The sequence below is a fragment of the Ceratotherium simum genome, chromosome 16 (assembly GCF_057802395.1).
Source record: "Ceratotherium simum simum isolate JZ-2026a chromosome 16, ASM5780239v1, whole genome shotgun sequence".
Lineage (NCBI taxonomy): Eukaryota > Metazoa > Chordata > Mammalia > Perissodactyla > Rhinocerotidae > Ceratotherium > Ceratotherium simum.
Window position 1 is genome coordinate 56,223,338 of NC_141915.1, and position 18,095 is coordinate 56,241,432.

General features: G+C 54.1%; 1 protein-coding gene across 1 annotated transcript in view; it reads left to right on the top strand.

Moving 5' to 3' along the window:
- The first annotated feature begins 868 nt into the window (after positions 1 to 868).
- The window catches only part of MYO15B (myosin XVB), a 34,205-nt gene continuing 16,978 nt past the window's right edge, over positions 869 to 18,095 (top strand). The window contains 21 exon segments of the mRNA XM_087441893.1: positions 869 to 1,958; positions 1,961 to 3,173; positions 3,569 to 3,632; positions 3,871 to 3,980; positions 4,152 to 4,226; positions 4,580 to 4,676; positions 4,930 to 5,033; positions 5,201 to 5,264; positions 5,425 to 5,538; positions 5,678 to 5,839; positions 6,439 to 6,552; positions 6,668 to 6,726; positions 6,803 to 6,976; positions 7,906 to 7,915; positions 9,645 to 9,896; positions 13,394 to 13,471; positions 13,676 to 13,791; positions 13,879 to 13,924; positions 14,076 to 14,200; positions 14,634 to 14,757; positions 15,014 to 15,177. Of these exon segments, the coding sequence (XP_087298019.1) occupies positions 1,148 to 1,958; positions 1,961 to 3,173; positions 3,569 to 3,632; positions 3,871 to 3,980; positions 4,152 to 4,226; positions 4,580 to 4,676; positions 4,930 to 5,033; positions 5,201 to 5,264; positions 5,425 to 5,538; positions 5,678 to 5,839; positions 6,439 to 6,552; positions 6,668 to 6,726; positions 6,803 to 6,976; positions 7,906 to 7,915; positions 9,645 to 9,896; positions 13,394 to 13,471; positions 13,676 to 13,791; positions 13,879 to 13,924; positions 14,076 to 14,200; positions 14,634 to 14,757; positions 15,014 to 15,177 (4,076 nt within the window). The 5' untranslated portion in view covers positions 869 to 1,147.

Here is an 18,095-nt window from a genome sequence, read left to right on the forward strand (position 1 = left end):
TATAAAGTGGAGGAAGACGGGCAGTGATGTTGGCCCAGGGCCAGTCGTCCTCAGCAAAAAGAGGAGGATTGGCATGGATGTTAGCTCAGGGCTGATCTTCCTCACATACACACACACACAAAAGAATTGGTTAAACTATGGTGCAATCATTTGCTGGAATACTATGCAGTTGTAAAAGAAAAAGATCTTTATGTATTATGATGAAATCTCCTAGTGAATCTGTTAGGTTGAAAAAGCAAAAGTGAAGAACCATGAGCTGATAAGCTTCCACCTGGGCTCAAAGGGAAAAATCAAATATTTGCTGCTTTTCTCTGCATGCATTGCTCTGGAAGGAAATACAAGAAATGAGTGAGCTCAGGGGAAAACTGAGTAGCTGAGGGTCAGGAATGGGAAACTTTTATCTTGTGGATTTTGAACTATGTGAATGTATTACCTGTTCAAAAATTGAATATTTAAACGACACACACATTGGGGCAATCAGGGATTTATGGGATCTGGTTATGTTCCAGGACTCGGTACACAGGCATTTGTTTTACACCAGTTCAAGGTGTACATGTAGGTTTTACGCTGTTTTCTTTAAATTATATTTCACAATCTAAAAGAACAACAACAACAAGAACTAACAAAGCTCACGGACTGCTTGCTGTGTGCCAAGGTCAGCGGGGTGCCAGCCTCTTGGAGCAGTCCAGGGGCGAAGGGAGGAGGGTGGGTGCCCCCTAGAGCCCCCAGGGGGAGAAGGACAGCCCAGACGGGTTCTCCCAGCGCCCCCTCACCCCCTGCTGGGCAAGCAGTCCGGCGGGAGCAGAGCGCGGCCCCCTCAGTCTGGCGCGGTGCCAGGCTGGCCGGGCTGGCAGCGACTCCCGGGCGGCACGGTTGCCCTGTCCACGGCCTTTATCCGCAGCTGCAGCGTCTCCTCTTTCCTGCGCGGCCTCGCTCTATTGTTGGCCGAGGGCGTCAGGACCCGCAGCCGCCTGCATTATTGATGCTCGTGCGTAAGGCAGGAGACGCTGGGGGTGGATTGAGCCCGAAGCTCCCGCGAGAGCAGAACCAATGTGGTGCGCTGCCGGAAGGCTGAGGGCGCCGGCGGGCAGCAAGATCCTGGGGAAGAGGGGAGAACGGAGGGAAGCCCCTCTTCACTGGGCCTGCTATGGGCGGGAGCAAAGGCAAAGCGCCCCAGCGCCCGGAGGAATCCAGGAGGCCGGCCTCCGGGGAGCAGGAGTCCGGGTCGGCCAGCGCAGACTGCGCGCCCAGCCGGGAACGCCGACAGGGCCGGGGCAAGGCCCGCGGGGCGAGACGGGTCTTGGAGCCCGCCACCGCGGGAGGTCAGGGGATCCCAGGTGGCCACAGGAAGCCCACTGCAGAGGGGAACGGCGGCAGCAAACGGCCAGGGGCTGGGCCGCCACTGGAGGGCCAGGGGAGACGAGGCAGCGCGCGGCGTCGGGGACGTGGGCCTAAGGAGAGCTGCGAACCCGGGGGCAGCCCTGGGGGGCGCCGGGAGGAGGGGAGTCTCCCCCGAGGAGAAGAGCGGACAGGCGAGCGTGGCCGCTGCAGGAGGAGAGGAAAAGTGCGGGGACCCTCGGCTCGCCGGGGCCGCGGAGAGACCCGGAGCCTCGGTGGGGACACGTCGGGCGGAGACGGGGACAGCTCCTGTGCGGACAGCGAAGCCCGCGGGGCCCAGGAGTGCGGCAGCCAGAGCGGCGCGGTCCCGGACCTGCGGCCGAAGTTGGAGCAAACGGACACGGGCTCCGGAGGCACCCAAACCGGGCCGGAGTCAGCGCTGGAGCTGGGTGAGCGCCGGAGCAGCGACGGGAGGGGTAGCGACGAGCCTCCCGCCGAGCCCCGGAGCTGGGAAGGGTCGTCGGGGCTGGGGCCCCAGGGAACGACCGAGCATTCCGGGACAGACACTGACTCGAGTCTGGGGAGGGCCGGCCCTGGACGGGGCCCACGGGCAGCCCCAGGAAAGCCGAGCTGGGCAGAAAAGCCACGGCCTCCAGCTCTCTCGGGGGCAGCCGCGCGAGCGTGCACCGGAGCTCGCGGGCTTCTCGGGACTCCAGGCCGGCCCGGGACGCGAGAGAGAACGAGGCGCAGCCCGATGTTGAGCCGCGGGGCGCCGAGCCCGGAAGAACCGAGGCCTCGACCGCCCCGTCTCGGCTCCGCCAGGTCGGAAAGGTGGTGGGGAAGGTGCAGGCGGCGGCGGGGGAGAGCGAAGCGGGGGCTGCCGGGGGACATGGGCCCGGGGACTCAGTGCCGCTGGCCGCCCTCGTGGCGCTCCGCAGGCTCCGCGCGAGGTCCCCTCTAGGCCACGCTCCCCAGGCCGCGGGTCCCCGTCGCGCCGACCTCAAGGACCGACTACTGCGCGTAACGCGGGCCCTGGGGCTCCTGCAGTGGCTGCGGCAGAGGCTCGGGCCGCGGGGGCGCGAGGAGCGAGGGACCGGGCCGCGGGGGAGGGAGGGGCAGGGCCGCCGGCCGGGGCTGCGGCGCCGTCAAGTGCTGCGTCTGGCGGGCGTAGCAGGGCTGGGGGGACCGCCGAGGGCTCCCCCTGGCGGCATCCCGAGCTCCCCGCAGGTTGCGGAGAGCCCAGTCCACGACGAAACTTCTGAGGACGAGGACCCGACTCCCGATCCCAAGTTCGCGGTCGTGTTCCCCAGAATCCACAAGACGGGGAGAGCGTCGAGCAGCCGGAGTTCGCAGAAAGCGTCCGCGGACGCCCCCGCCGGGGAGGGGCGCGTTTGGCCTCTTGCAGGGGCTTCAGGGGACAGTGAGGGGTGCAAGGCCAGTGGAGAAGGGATGGCCGGGACCCGCCGCAGCTCTCTCCTCGGCCCGACTCCCCTCGACGAAAGCGGCTCTAGTAGCGAAGCGGAGCCCGAGACCTTGGAAGATGAGGCCCCGGTGCATTGGGCGCAGGGCTCGGATCCTCGCGAGGACCCTGGGCCTGGCTCCGACGCCCTGCTGCCCCGGCTCACCTTGGAGATCCGCCTGCGGGGGGGGAGGGGCCCGGGCCTCTGTGGGTCCCCGAGGGAGCGGTGGGAGCCGGAGGATGAGGCGGAGGAGGCGCTGGAGCGGGACCTGGAGCTGAGTCTTCGGCCGGGCCTGGAGGGGCCGCCCTTTTCCGGTGCCGAGGGCAGGAGCTTCGGGGTCGGCCTGGAAGACACCGAGGACCTAGCCCGACTGCGGTGAGCAGACGCAGCCCCAAATCTGCCATGCCTGGGTCACACAGTTCCTCATTTCCCACCGTACCCTCATTTTTGTGAATTGTATCCCAAGGGTTTTTGCCTCACAAAGGGTCGACTGGCTGGAAGGAGCAGATGAGGGGCACAAGTCAGGTGCCCCTGCCTGGGACTGCCTTCCCTAACTGGCACAAAGCTTCCCTCAGGGTCAGGGGCCTGCCTGGTCCTGCCCTGGCCCCCATGGGGGTGCTGGGGGTGGGGGTAACTTACTTAGCAGCTGGGCCTCTGTGTTTTGGTTGGGCCTCAGACTTGCCCAAAGTGTCTCTGCAGCCAGTGGCAGCGCTAACCCAGGACCTCCTTCTGCCCCGACTCCCTGCCCCTCCACCCTGCTGTCCCCGCAGACTGGTGTGTGACAGCTCCGTGCTGCTGTGCCTCAAGAAGAGGTTTCACCTGGGCCGAATCTATGTATGAGAGGCACCAGGGAGGGGATAGTAGGCTGGGATTCCCTTTCCCCTGGGGACAGAGGGCCCTCCAGCACCCCTGGGGCTTCTCCTTCCTTCTCCTCCCTGGGCTGGGTGCTACACCCTCTCTGGGGACCTGCAGAGCAGGGCCAGGGGCTGGGCTGGGGAGCATTGGAGCCCCACTCCATTTGCATCCCCTGCTTCCTCCATGCTCTGATGAGAGCGTCCACTTTCTTCCCCAGACCTTTGGAGGACCCCTTCTGCTGGCTCTGAACCCCCGCAGGCCTCTGCCTCTCTTCTCTCCTGAGGTCCTGGCCAGCTACCGCCCCAGCAAGGCCTCCAACACTGCCCCGTACGTGACTTGCTCCACCAACCCTCTGGTCACCTCCCTGGGCGGCTAAGGCCCAGCGTGTCCCGTTGATTGTCCTGGGGACTGCAGGGACATCCTGCCTACACCTAGGAGGGCCCCAGATGCCCATCTCATCTCATCTCATGCCCCTCTCATCTGCCCCTGCCCCGCTAGACACATCTTTGCCATCGTGGCATCAGCCTATAGCCTGTCTCAGAGCACTGGCCAGGGCACGTGCATTCTCCTCAGGTGAGTGGTGGCTGCCCTGCTTGGCTGAACCCACAGGCCACCCTGAGGGCGGGGAGTGGGGGGATGTGAGGTCTGCATTTGAAACTGCTGGTCTGGTCCACTGCTGGGCAGTAGCTCTGGACTTTGTAAGGGCTGTGTTCCTGGCTGAAGTCACCACATGTGCCCCTTGACATGGCATCTTGGGGACTTTTTTGTGTTTGGTTTCCATGCCCTGGGACTATCTTTCTGCATTTTGGGGGGTCTCCTTTAGGGTGGGTGTCACTTCCAGGTGGGTATATTTCCACTTCCCGAGCTCAATGGGGTCATCCTGTGTGCCCCTTCCTGGAGACCCTGCCGGCACCTCCCTTCTGCAGTGGGCACAGTGGCTCAGGGAAAACAGAAGCTGCCAAAAAGTTCGTGCAGTTCCTAAGCAGCCTGGAGCAGGAGCAGATGAGAGACAGGGGATGTCAGGTAAGGGGCGGCTGGCCATTCCCAGGGATCCAAGAGGGACCATCCTTCTCCTTTGGGCCAGGAGGGTGGTCTTCAGGCCTCTGGCTTCTCCTTGGGGGCAGCCCCAGGCATTGCCTAACTGTGGGGGCAGAGTGGGGTGGGGACTGACCCTTCCGTGGACCAGCACAGTCCCCAGGCACAGAGTGTCCTCAGCTGGGCTGCCTGATCAGTGGAGAGCACCGCAGGGTGACTTGAATGCCCTTCCCGCATACAGCTGGATGACGTGCTGCCCATGCTCAGCAGCTTTGGCCATGCCAAGACAGTTCTCAATGCCAACGCCAGCCGCTCCGGCCAGGTCTTATGCCTCTGCCTGCAGCAGTGAGTGATGGGGTCCAGGTGGGCATAGGGGGCACCCATGATCAGTTCCCCTGACTGGGAACCTGAGACTGCTGCCCTTGGGTCCAGCCCATGGTGGGTCCCATTCTGAGCAGGCCCCTGGGTTGCATGCACCCCAGGCACCTCCACCCAGTCTCCTGTGCCCACAGAGGAGTCATCGTGGGAGCTTCTGTGTCGCATTATCTGCTTGAGACCTCAAGGGTAGTGTTTCAAGTAAGACCTGCCCTGCTGTCCACCCCCTTCTAGCTCCCAGAATGGGAAGAGGGAGGAGCCGCTGTAGGGGGCTGTGGCCCCTAAGCTCCCAGGTCTGCCCTGCTCCCCTGGGGCACAGGACCAGGTACTGCTTCCCCTAAGCCAGTCCTTCTCCCCCAAGGCCCAGGCTGAGCGGAGCTTCCATGTTTTTTACGAGCTGTTGGCAGGACTGGACCCCATGGAACGGGAGCGGCTCTCCCTACAGGGGCCAGAGACCTATTACTACCTCAACCAGGTGAGAGCAAGGCCTACTCGGTGCTGGATGACAGGGCCTGCCCAGGGAAGGGTCTTGGTGCTGGGGTCTGATGAGGAGCCAGAGTACAGGGAGGCTGTGGGTGGCCAGGCCCTGCCACTCACCCCTGTGTGCTCTGCAGGGCCGGGCCTGCAGGCTCCAGGGCAAGGATGATGCCCAGGACTTCACAAGACTGGTGAAGGCCCTGAAAGCTCTAGGCTTGTGCCCTGAGGAGTTGACCACAGTCTGGGCCATGCTGGCCTCCATCCTGCAGCTGGGCAACATCTGCTTCTCCTCCTCAGAGGTAGGCTCCCCGTGGGCACTGGATCCCTGGTGGCTTGGTTGCATAATCAGGGCAGCAACAGTCATGATGCCAAATGCTTGTATGTGGGAGGCTACCAAACCCTGGGCTTCCCTCAGGGCCTCCCAGCTGCCCTGGAGAGCAGGTGGAGCCCCATCATGTAGATGAGAAACTGAGACCTGGATCTTCTGCTCTTTGCCGATGCTGTGCCACTAAGCTGCCACCCCTAAGAAGCACACTTGGTACTAACTGAGCAGCTCTTATGTACCTGGTGCTGTGTGAATTATACTTTATATATGTTTTCTAATTCAGTTCTCATGACAACACTGTAACATAAGGGTTGTTGTTTCTTTTTTAAAAATAAGACAGTGGAGGCTCAGAGAGGGAAAGAAACTTGTCAGGGCCTGTCAGCCAGCGAAGAGGTGAAGTCAGGACTCACACTCTGGGCCCTCAGACTCCAGAGCCGGCTCTTCCTTGCCCAGATCTGTCTACCTTTGGGTAGCAGGGCAGCTGGCCGGCCAAAGCAAGGCCCTGCCCCTGGCCTGTGGGCTGTAGCCGTTCCACAGGCATAGCGCTCCCTGCTCCCTCCCTTCTCTGTCCAGCGAGAGTCCCAGGAAGTGGCTGCTGTGTCCAGCTGGGCCGAGATCCACACGGCAGCCCGGCTGCTGCGGGTGCCGCCCGAGCGCCTGGAGGGGGCTGTCACCAGGAGGGTCTTGGTGAGCCTGAGGGTCCTGGGGGGGGTGGGGGGGGAACCTCAACCCCAACCCCAACCCCCTGCAGGCCTGGTGAGCACCCGCCTGAATTACCACATGCGTCTCCTCTGCCCTCCAGGAGACGCCCTATGGCCAGGTTTGGAGATCCCTGCCAGTGGAAAGTGCCATCGATGCCAGGTGGCCCTGGGGACAGGAGAGAGCTGTAGCCAGGCCTGGTGCTCTGCTGCATGTGGCTCACTCACCATGCCCACAGGGACGCCCTGGCCAAGGCCCTGTACTCGCAGCTCTTCACCTGGCTTCTGAGGAAGACCAATGGGAGACTGGCACCGCCCAGGGAGGGAGGCAGCACGGACACTGTCACTGTCGTGGACGTCTACGGCTTTGAGGTCACCCCTGGGGGGGCCCAGGACGGGGTGCTCGGCTCATCGTGATGATTTCTGGGGACCCCAGCAGCTCCAGCTCTCCTGTGGGGAGCGCTCGTGAGCTGCTTGCCTGCCCTGCCATACTCTTCTTGCGAGGCTGAGCTGGCTCTGGGGCTGGGGCGCAGAGGTCCAGAGGAGAGGGAGCAGGCCCTGCACTGGTGACTTTGGAGTGTGGTGGAGGAGTCAGGCTGGCGGAGGGCCTCGGGGCTCTCTTTTCTGCTCACCTCCAGCTGCGGGGCATTGAGAGGTGTGTTCCCACCACATGCCATGTTTATTTCCCAGCAGGGCCTCTACCTCCTTCTCTGGTCCCTGGCTGGACAGCCTGGGGCCCTGAGCCCTCCTGGCTCCTCTCCGAGAAGGGCTGGAGCCCACCTCTTTCTCCTGCAGGGAGGCGCTGCTGAGTACTGCGGATAAGAGCAGGGCTCTGGAAGCTCCAAAGCTCGGGGGTTTGAGTCCTGCCACTCACTAGCTGTGTGACCTAGAGCAAGTTAATTAACCTCTCTGAGGCCCACTGTTCCCAACTGTAAAGCAGGGATCATAACAGGGATCACCTACCCTGTGAAGGCTTAAGGGAGATGGTCCTTGAGAGAGCTGAGTGCTCCGTAGGTGCAGCCATTCTGCCCTCTGTCCAGTCCTGACATCGCCTCTGGAGAGTTCTGTCCTGCCTGGCCTTGTGGAGAATCATAGGAGCCTCTAAGGCAGTGGAGACAGAGGCGCTGGGCTGGCTCAGCCCTCACCTCCCGTGCACTAAGAGGAGAGGGACCAGGAAGACTCCCCCAAATTGCCCTGGGTTTTCATAAGCTCTTCACCCGTTTCCAGAAGATCTTGCCACATCAGGGCAGGGCAGAGGGGGCTAGAGCAAGAGGAGGTAGCCCACACCCTCAGTCCCTGGATGGGAACTGTTCACTGCCCCCTGCCCTCTTCTGCTCTCCAGTGTGTCGTTGGTGACCGTTCCTTCTCTGAGAGGGTGACCAGGGCAAGTGTGTGTGTGTGCACTCTTGTGTGTGTGTTTTAGAGCATGTCAAAACTCTCTTTACAGAGCCACATGAAATGGGGTCTCTGCTGGGCTTACTAGTAAAGTATGGGTAGGGGGGTGGGAGCACAGAGGAAGGTGTCCCAGGTGAGCCCCCAGTGGCGGGGACAAGGAGTGGGGGCCCTGGTGGCCAGGCTGGAGCCAGCAGGGCCTGTCAGGGGAGCAACAAGGTGACGGGGTCCAGAGACCCTGCCCACAGCTTCTCAGCACAGCTTTGGAAGGCAGTGGCCACTGGGTTCAAATCTGTCTCTGGGTGACCTTGAGCAAGATGCCTGACCTCTCTGAGGTTCCTCAAGTCCTCACTGCAGAAGGGGCGACAACAGTGCCTGAGAGGCAGGGTGGTTGGGACTGTGCAGGGCTCCTGTGGGACTTTCGAGGGTCCCTCAAGCCTCTGGCCAGTAGATCTCAGGCCCTGGTACATCTGTCCCACAAATCGTTATAGACTGCCTTCCATCTGCCCCTAAGTAAATAGCTCCCCCGTTACTCTCGGGCCTCTCCCCTACTTTATATTTCCTAATGCTCATGTCCATGTGCAGTTACAGAGTATATTTATTCATCGACTCTTTGCCCTGCGCTAGACTGAGCTCCATAAGGGCTGGGCCTTGTCTGAAGTCTTCACACCCTGTCCACAGCACCTGGTGCATGTTAAGGGTTCATTAAATATTGAATGATGAATGAATGAGTGAATGAATGAATGAATGTGTATGTGTACCAGGAACTGTGCTAGGGATAAAAAGATGAGCAAAAATAGACTCAATCCCTCCCCTGTTAGAGGCTGCAGTGTAGCGGAAGAGAGATGTTAATTAATAACACACACACAGAACCAGATACAAAATCACACCTGTATGGCTTGGTGGGTGTGTATGTGGGGCCACAAGAGCGTGTGTGGGGCTCGGGCCTTTTCTGGTATCTGAGGCCTTTTAGCTAAATATACCATGACCGCAGATGTAGGATGACCCCCGTCCTCCCATTTAGACATGGAAAATGATTTATTAACAATCATACATATTTGAAATCCCTTACTAGATAATAGTGTGTTAATTCGTAAATGATCACTTTTCCCAGTTCACATTTCACAGAAGTTTATTAAAACTTGTCACAGGCATCTTTGACATCTCAGGGCCACTTTTGGAATCACCCAGGCTGGTTTTCCGGGGCTTAGCACTGTTACTTAGGTCTCCGTTATTTGAAACAGCACTTTTTGAGTCCGTGTTGGGTGTTGCTGCTGGAATTGTGACCCCAAGCCACAAGTTCCCATTTATATGACATTAAGGCAGGTGGTTCCACATGCATTTGTTATATGTTCCTTAGCTCCATAAAATAACTTCTTATCAGGTTGCTTTTTAAAAGTATCTTTGAAAGACTTGTTTAAAAACACCTGTAATTGTGAGACCGCACTCCCATGAGTGATTGCTAAATCTGCCTCCAAGTCCCACGGCCCCATTTCTTTTAAATAATTTTATCAAGTGTCCTCTATAAGCCACCCAGTCTCGTATTGACTGAGGTGGTTTCTGTGTGTGAGGCTGCTGTGTCTTTCTCAAGTAGCCCTTGGTTGTTCAAAAGTCCCGGGAGAGAGAGAGCGCGCCCTCTCTAAGGACTCTGATATGGAGCGACACTTCCTGCCTGAGGAAGAATTTTAGGGACAAAACCAGAGCTCACCTTATGTCCAGAGTCTGCGGTACCTGGGGCCACAGAGAGGGAAGCACAGTCCAGGCAGGGGGAACAGCATGTGCAAAGGCCTCAGGGAAGCTGGTCCTTTTCACCAGGCCACGGATCACACCTTCCTCCAGAAGTGCCACTATCACCATGGCGATCACCCATGCTATGCCAAGCCCCAGCTGCCCCTTCCTATCTTCACCGTGCGGCATTACGCTGGGACCGTCACCTACCAGGTATTAGGGGGAGTCAGGATTGGACTCCAGGACTCCATTGCCCTCCAGCAGTGAGGGCAATGTGACCCTGCTGTCCCCTCCCGGAGCTGAGTTACCTGACAGGTGAAAGGAGTAAGTGAGGGGAGGCCCCTTCCAAGGCTTGGCCATCTGTCCCTACCTGGGCCCTTGGCGCCACCCAGTTCTGAGCATCACTTATCGAGTTCTGGATAAGCATTATGGAGTGAGGGAAGTCAAGGCCTCGGGACCCTCTAGACCAAGAGAGGCAGAGCATACGCAGGGGACCTGGCTCTGATAACTGCAGGCAGCCTACTAATTCTGAGCCTCCATTTCCTCATCTGTAAAATGGGAATGGAAATCTGTCCCAGGGCATTGTCATGAGGATTAAATGTAATAACATGGAAATGGCGGGCAGGTGCATGACACATTCTAGGTGCTCAATGAAGGGAGTTTCCTTTCCCCCTTCTGAATTTCATGGTGACTGCACACTTACTCAGAGGGAGAGCTGCTGGGGGGAGGGGGCCTGGTATAAAGGGAAGGACCATGCGACTGGTTTGAGGTGGGGCAAGTCAGATCAGGCTTCCTGGAGGAGGTGATGTGCTCTGGTTGTAGAAGGAAAAATACAGACTAGCTGTGAGTTACCCAAACAAGAAACACAAGGAGTATATGTCAATTATACCTCAAAGAAAAAAAAAAATCACATCAAAAAAAAAAGAGAAACACAAGGAGATTGAATAAAGAAAACTATGAGACTGTATTGAAGGTCACAAAAGACTTTTTAAAAATGGAGACACAAACCAGGTTCCTGTTGGGGAGCCCTAATATTATTCATTCTTTCCTAGTTAATCTAGAAAGGTAATACAATTCCAGACAATACCCCAATAGGGTTTTTTTGGGAGGAGGAGGAAGGAGTTTTGACAAAATTATTCTGAAGTATTATCTGGAAAAGAAATGCATGAGAATAGCCAATAAAATATTGAAAAGCAAAAGATTATGGAGGAATTTGTTCTACCAGATATTAAAACATATTTTAAAGCTCTAGTAATTTAAAAAGTATGGTATTGATAAGGAACGGATCCATCAGTAGAACAGAATTGAAGCCCAGTAACAGACCCAAGAGTATATAAAGGAATTGGACACATGACGAAGGTGGCCTTTAAAAAAAATTTAGTTAGAGGCCGGCCCGGTGGCGCAAGCGATTAAGTGCACACTCTCCGCTGCAGTGGCCCAGGGTTCACCGGTTCAGATCCTGGGCATGCACCATTGCACTGCTTCGCAAGCCATGCTGTGGCAGCGTCCCATATAAAGTGGAGGAAGATGGGCACGGATGTTAGCCCAGGGCCAGTCTTCCTCAGCAAAAAAAAAAAGAGGAGGATTGGCAGATGTTAGCACAGGGCTGATCTTCCTCACCCCCCCAAAAAAAAAATTTAGTTAAGTATACACAACATAAAATTTACCACCTTAACCACTTTTTAGTGTACAACTCAGTGGCTTTAAGTACGTTTACAATGTTGTGTAACCATCATCACTATCCATTTCCAGAACTTTTTCATCATCTCAAACAGAAACTCTGTACTCATTAAACACTAACTCCCTCTTTCCCCAGCCTCTGGTAACATCTAATCTACTTTCTGTCTCTATAAATTTGCTTATTCTAGGTATCTCATATAAGTGGAATCATAACACACACACACACACAATCTTTTTGTGTCTGACTTATTGCACTAAACATAATGTTTCCAAGGTTCATCCATATAGCATGTAGCAGAATTTCCTTCCTTTTATGGCTGAATAATATTCCATTGTGTGGAGAGACCACATATTAGTTATCCATTTATCAGTTGATGGACACTTGGGTTGTTTCTACCTTTTTGGCTACTGTGAATATTGCTGCTATGCACATGGGTGTACAAATATCTGTTCAAGTCTCTGCTTTCAGTTCTTTTGGATCTATACCTGGGAGGGGAATTTCTGGGCCATATAGTAATTCTGCGTTTAACTTCTTCTTTTTTTTTTTTTTTGGTGAGGAAGATTAGCTCCGAGCCAACATCTGTTGCCAATCCTCCTCCCTGTGCTGAGGAAGATTGGCCCTGGGCCAACATCCATGCCCATCTTCCTCTACCTCATTGTGGGATGCCGCCACAGCATGGCTTGACAAGTGGTGCGTAGGTCCACACCTGGGATCCGAACCCGAAAACCCTGGGCCGCCGAAGCACAGCTCGCAAACCTAACCACTACACCACCGGGCTGGCCCCTATGTTTAACTTTTTGAGAAGCCACCAAACTGTTTGTCTCAGTGGCTGCACCATTTTATATTCCCAAAAGCGATGTATGAGGGTTCCAATTTCTCTGCATTCTTGCCAATACTTGTTATTTTCCATTTTTTTTTTTTTTTTTCCCCCAAAGCCCCAGTGGATAGTTGTATGTTGTAGCTGCACATCCTTCTAGTTGCTGTATGTGGGACTCGGCCTCAGGATGAACGGAGGGGTGGTGCCTCGATGCGCACCCGGGATCCGAACCCGGGCCACCAGCATCGCAGCGCGCGCACTTAACCACCAAGCCACAGGGCCGGCCCTATTTTCCATTTTTTAAAATTGTAGCCATCCTAGTGGGTGTGAAGTGGTATGTCATTGTGGTTTTGATTTGCATTCCCTAATGACTAATAATGTTGAGAAGCTTTCCATATGATTCTTGGCCATTTGTGTATCTTCTTTGGAGAAATATCTATTCAAGTCCTTTGACCATTTTTGAATTGAGTTGTTTTTTTCTTGTTGAGTTGTAGGAATTCTTTAGGTAATCTGGATATTAATCCCTTATCTGATATGTGGTCTTTTCTCCCATTCTGTGGGTTTTCTTTCCACTCTCTTAATAGTGTCTTTTGATACACAAAAGCTTTTAATTTTTTTTTTTTAAAGATTTTATTTATTTATTTTTCCCCCCCAAAGCCCCAGTAGATAGTTGTGTGTCACAGCTGCACATCCTTCTAGTTGCTGTATGCGGGACGCGGCCTCAGCATGGCCGGAGAAGCAGCGCGTCGGTGCGAGCCCGGGATCCGAACCCGGGTCGCCAGCAGCGGAGCGCGCTCACTTAACCACCAAGCCACGGGGCCGGCCCCTAAAAGCTTTTAATTTTGATGAAATCCAGTTTATCTATTTTTTCTTTTGTTGCCTGTGCTTTTGGTGTCATATTCGGGAAATCACTGCTAAGTCCAGTGTCATGAAGCTTTCTCCCTATATTTTCTTCTAAGAGTTTAATAGTTTCAGGTCTTACGTTTAGGTCTTTGATCCATTCATTTTGAGTTTTATATATGGGTGAGACTAGAGTCCGATTTCATTCTTTTGCATGTGGATTTCCAGTTTTCCCAGAATAATTAGTTGAAGAGACACAGGTGGCCTTTTAACTCAGAAGGGAGAGGCTGGATTATTTTACGAAGGGACCGGCCTCCACACCCAGCCTTCTCGCCTTGGCTTCCCCTCCCCTCCTCACATTGTCTCTTGCAGGTTCACAAGTTTTTAAACAGAAACTGGGATCACCTTGACCCTGCCATGGTGGAAGTGCTTGCCCAGAGCCAGCTCCAGGTGCCCCTGCCAGCCCTCCTCAGGCCGCTACCCCTCCACACTCTGTCCCCCGATTCTGCCCTTCTTGCCTGGGCACTTTTGCCCAAGGGGCTCATCCTCAACCTCCTGGCACTTTGGACTGTGGCCTGAGCTTTCCATGGTCTGGATGCTGTGGGCTGGCCCACCCTGGCTCCCTGGCCGGCTCAGCCCCTTCTCGCCCCACAGCTGGTGGGCAGCCTGTTCCAGGAAGCAGAGCCCCCGTCTGAGGGAGGGCAAGGCAAACCCACGCTGGCCTCTCGCTTTCAGCGTTCCCTGGGGGACCTCATGGCCCAGCTAAGCGGGTAAGAACAGTGCCCCCCACATCCAACTGCAGGGAGCTGGATGGGGGGGCTAGTGTGTGCCCATGTGACCCCCCTTCCATCCATCAGGAGCCATGTCTATTTCATCCAGTGCCTCAACCCCAACCCTGGAAAGGTGAGTTCGCCCAGCACCTGGCCCCAGAGCCCTCCCACCCCTGCCCTGCCCTTCTCAGCTCCCCTGGCTCCTCCTTGTGCCCTGCCCCGAATTCCCCACTGCTTTAAGCCCCTTGACTCCAGCTCTCATTGGCTCTGTCCTACGGCCACAGCTTGCGGGCCTCTTTGATGTGGAACACGTGGCAGAGCAGCTGCAGCAGGCGGGCATCCTGGAGGCTGTATGTTCCCGCAGTGCCAACTTCCCCGTGCGCATGCCCTTCCAGGCCTTCCTGGCCAGGTAGAGCCCCAGGATGGGGGCAACCAAGGACCCAGGCTCCTCAGGGACAGGACTCACAGGGAAGGCCCCCTGGAGTGACTGGCAGACCTGGGGTTCCTTCAGGGTAGAGCTGGACCCACTTTCCCAGGGACCCTGGGCCTGGCATCCAAATCTCCCTCCTTTCTTTCTTCTTTCTCTCTCTCTCCTTCTCTCCCTCCATCCCTGTTTCCTTTGACTGTTCATTATCCCTCCACCCTTCCATGCCTCTGTTCATCTGACCATCCTCCATTCAGTAAAACTCTCCTGGGTGCCTGGCACATAGTAGCTACTTTCCAAATCATGGTTGACCTTAGAGACTGAGGAGATGCCAAGGAGTTCAAGGGGTTAAACAAGTGTGGAGGGAGGTCCTAGCTGTGCTTTGCTTGTTCCGACCTCGGCTCTGTCCTCCGGGCAGGTTCCGGGCCCTGGGGACAGCGGGGCAGGGAGAGCCCTCTGACCGGGAGAGGTGTGGCGCCATCCTGAGCCAGGTGCTGGGGGCTGAGTCACCCCTCTGTCACCTTGGAGCCACCCAGATGGGTGTGTGTGTGCAGAAGGGCAGGCACGGCTGGAAAGGGAGAGGAGCATTTTGGGACAAACAGGGACATACTCAGGATTTGGTGGTCCTTCTGGGTGGTGGGGAGATGGAGTGGGGCAGGGCAGCAGGTGTCCCGGGCACTCCTGAAGAATAGATTGGCTGGAGGGGAGGAGGCTGAGGCCCCAGGAGAAGAGCAGGGTGGGCCCTGGCCCCCTGGCACCCACGCCTGGCCAACCTCCAGCCCTCCCCTTGGCCTCCAGGTCCTGCTGCGGGAGCCGGGCTGGCAGCAGCTGGAGCAACACTGGGCCGAGCGGCGCTCCCAGGCGCTGCTCACTCTGCACCGAGGCCTCCTCACCTGCATCTCCCACCAGCGCCTCCACCTCCTGCCACGAATGCAGGCTCGTGTGTGTGGGCTCCAGGCCAGGTCCGCAGGGGTGGGATGAGACTGTGGGCCTCCTCAAGGTGGTGGGGCAGGGTTAGGAAGATGTAGGGTCTCAAAGCAAGTCTGCCTGCCCCAGCGCCATCCCATCAGCACTGGACTCTCCTTGACGGCATCCCCACCCATACTCATGCAGTCTCTGTTTGAATACCCCCAGTCACGAGCAGCTCATTAGCTGTTGAGATCACCCGAACCTGCAGTCTTGACTCCTTGAATATTCTCTTTTCTAGTCTGTTCTCCACTCTGCAGCATGAATTATCTTTTAAAAGCATGAATCAGGTTGTGTAAGGCCCTGCCTACCTGTCCAGCCTCAATTTAGGCCAGACTTTTACACTCCAGGCTCTTTAGACCTGGTCCCATAGGGCTTCCCTCCCCCTTTTCACCTAGTTAACTCCCTCCCAGTCACCTTCACCGCCTGTCTTCACTCGTTCATCCAACAGCTGTTGGTTGACCTTCTTCTCCCCCTATCCTGGACCAGACGCTGGTGACACAGGATGAAGGCAGAGATAGTGCCTCCTGGACTAGCTGGGGAGTCGGATGCAGATGGTAAACCAGCTGCCAGTCACCCCAAAGGTGATTGCTAAAATACTGAGAACAAAGTGAGGGCAGTGCTGTGGACACCAGGGAAGCCTCTGGAGAGGGGCACCCATCACCACTATCTATTTCCAAAACGTTTCTGTCGCCAACAGAAACTCTGTACCCGTTAAGCAGTAATTCCCACTCTCCCTTCCCTCCAGCTCCTGGTAACCTCCAATCGATTTTCTGTCTCTATGAATTTGCCTATTCTAGAGACTTCATGTAAGTCGACTCATAGAATATTTTCTTTTACGTCTGGCTTATTGCACTAAGCATAATGTTTTCAAGGTTCATCCACATCGTAGCACATATTAGAACTTCATTTCTTTTTTAAGGCTGAATAACGTTCCATTGTATGGATAGACTACCTTTTGTTTATCCATTCATCCATCAATGCACATTTGGGTTGTTTCCACTTTTTGGCTACTGTGAATAATGCTGCTATGAACATGAGTGTACAAGTATCTGTTCAAGTCTCTGCTTTCAATTCTTTTGGGTCTATACCTACGAATGGAATTGCTGGGCCATATGGTAATTCTATGTTTAGCTTTTTGAGAAACTGCCAAACCAGTTTTCTCAACGACTGCACCATTTTATATTCCCACCAGCAATGTATGAGTGTTCCAATTTCTCTACATCCTTACCAATACTTGTTATTTCCCATTTTTTAAAATTCTAGCCATCTCAGTGGATGTGAAGTGGTATCTCGTTGTGATTTATTTTTATGGTTGAAAAATTTTTTTTCCTTTCCAATGAACTGTTTGCTGCTAACATTTGTCCATTTAAAAAGAATTATTTTATTGAGGTCATATTGGCTTATAACATTGTGTAATTTCAGGTGTACATTATTATATATCAGTTTCTGTATGGACTGCATCATGCTCACCACCAATAGTCTAGTTTTTATCTGTCACCATACGTATGTGCCCCTTTACCACTTTTGCTCTCCCCTCTACTTCCCTCTGGTAACCACTAATCTGTTCTCCTTATCCATGTGTTTTTTTATCTTCCACATGTGAGTGAAATAATACAGTGCTTGTCTTTCTCTGTCTGGCTTATTTCGCTTAGCATAATACCCTCAAGGTCCATCCATGTTGTTGCAAATGACACGATTTTGTCTTTTTTATGGCTGAGTAGTACTCCATTGTGTGCATGTGTGTGTGTGTGTGTGTGTGTGTGTATATCAATCACATCTTTTTCCATTCATCCGTTGATGAGCACTTGGGTTGCTTCCACGTCTTGGCTATGGTGAATAATGATGCGCTGAACATAGGGATACATAAATATCTTTGAATTATTGATTTGATGTTCTTTGGATAAATACTCAGTAGTGGGATAGCTGGGTCATATGGTATTTTTTGAGAAATCTCCATACTGTTTTCCACACGGGCTGCACCAGTTTGCACTCCCACCAGCAGTGAATGAGGGTTCCCTTTTCTCCACATCCTTTCCAACATTTGTTATTTTCTTTCTTGTTAATTATAGCCATTCTGACAGGTGTAAGGTGATATCTCATTGTAGTTTTGATTTGCATTTCCCTAATAATTAGTGATGTTGAATATTTTTTCATGTGCCCGTTGGCCATCTGTATCTCTTCTTTGGAAAAATGTCTGTTCATATCCTCTGCCCATTTTTTGATCGAGTTGCTTGTTTTTTTGTTGTTGAGTTGTATGAGTTCTTTATATATTTTGGAAATTAACCCCCTGTCGGATATATGATTTACAAATATTTTCTTCCAGTCGGTGAGTTGTCTTTTCGTTTTGTTCATGGTTTCCTTTACCTTGAAGAAGCTTTTTAGTCTGTTGAAGTCCCATTTGTTTATTTTTTCTTTTGTTTCCCTTGTCTGAGCAGACATGGTGTTTGAAAATATACTGCTAAGACCGATGTCAAAGAGTGTACTGCCGGTACTTTCTTCTAGGAGATTTATGGTTTCAGGTCTTACATTCAAGTCTTTAATCCATTTTGAGTTAATTTTTGTGTGTGGTGTAAGATAATGGTCTACTTTCATTCTTTTGCATGTGGCTGTCCAGTTTTCCCAACACCATTTATTGAAGAGACTTTCCTTTCTCCATTGTATGTTCTTGGCTCCTTTGTCAAAGATTAGCTGTCCATAGATGTGTGGTTGTATTTCTGGGATTTCAGTTCTGTCCCATTGATCTCTGTCTGTTTCTCTGCCAGTACCATGCTGTTTTGATCACTATAGTTTTGTACGTTTGTTTTGTTTTGTTTTTTTCGGAGGCAGATTCACCCTGAGCTAACATCTGTTGTCAATCTTCCTCTTTTGGTATGTGAGACACCACCGTAGCATGGCCGCTGACAGATGAGCG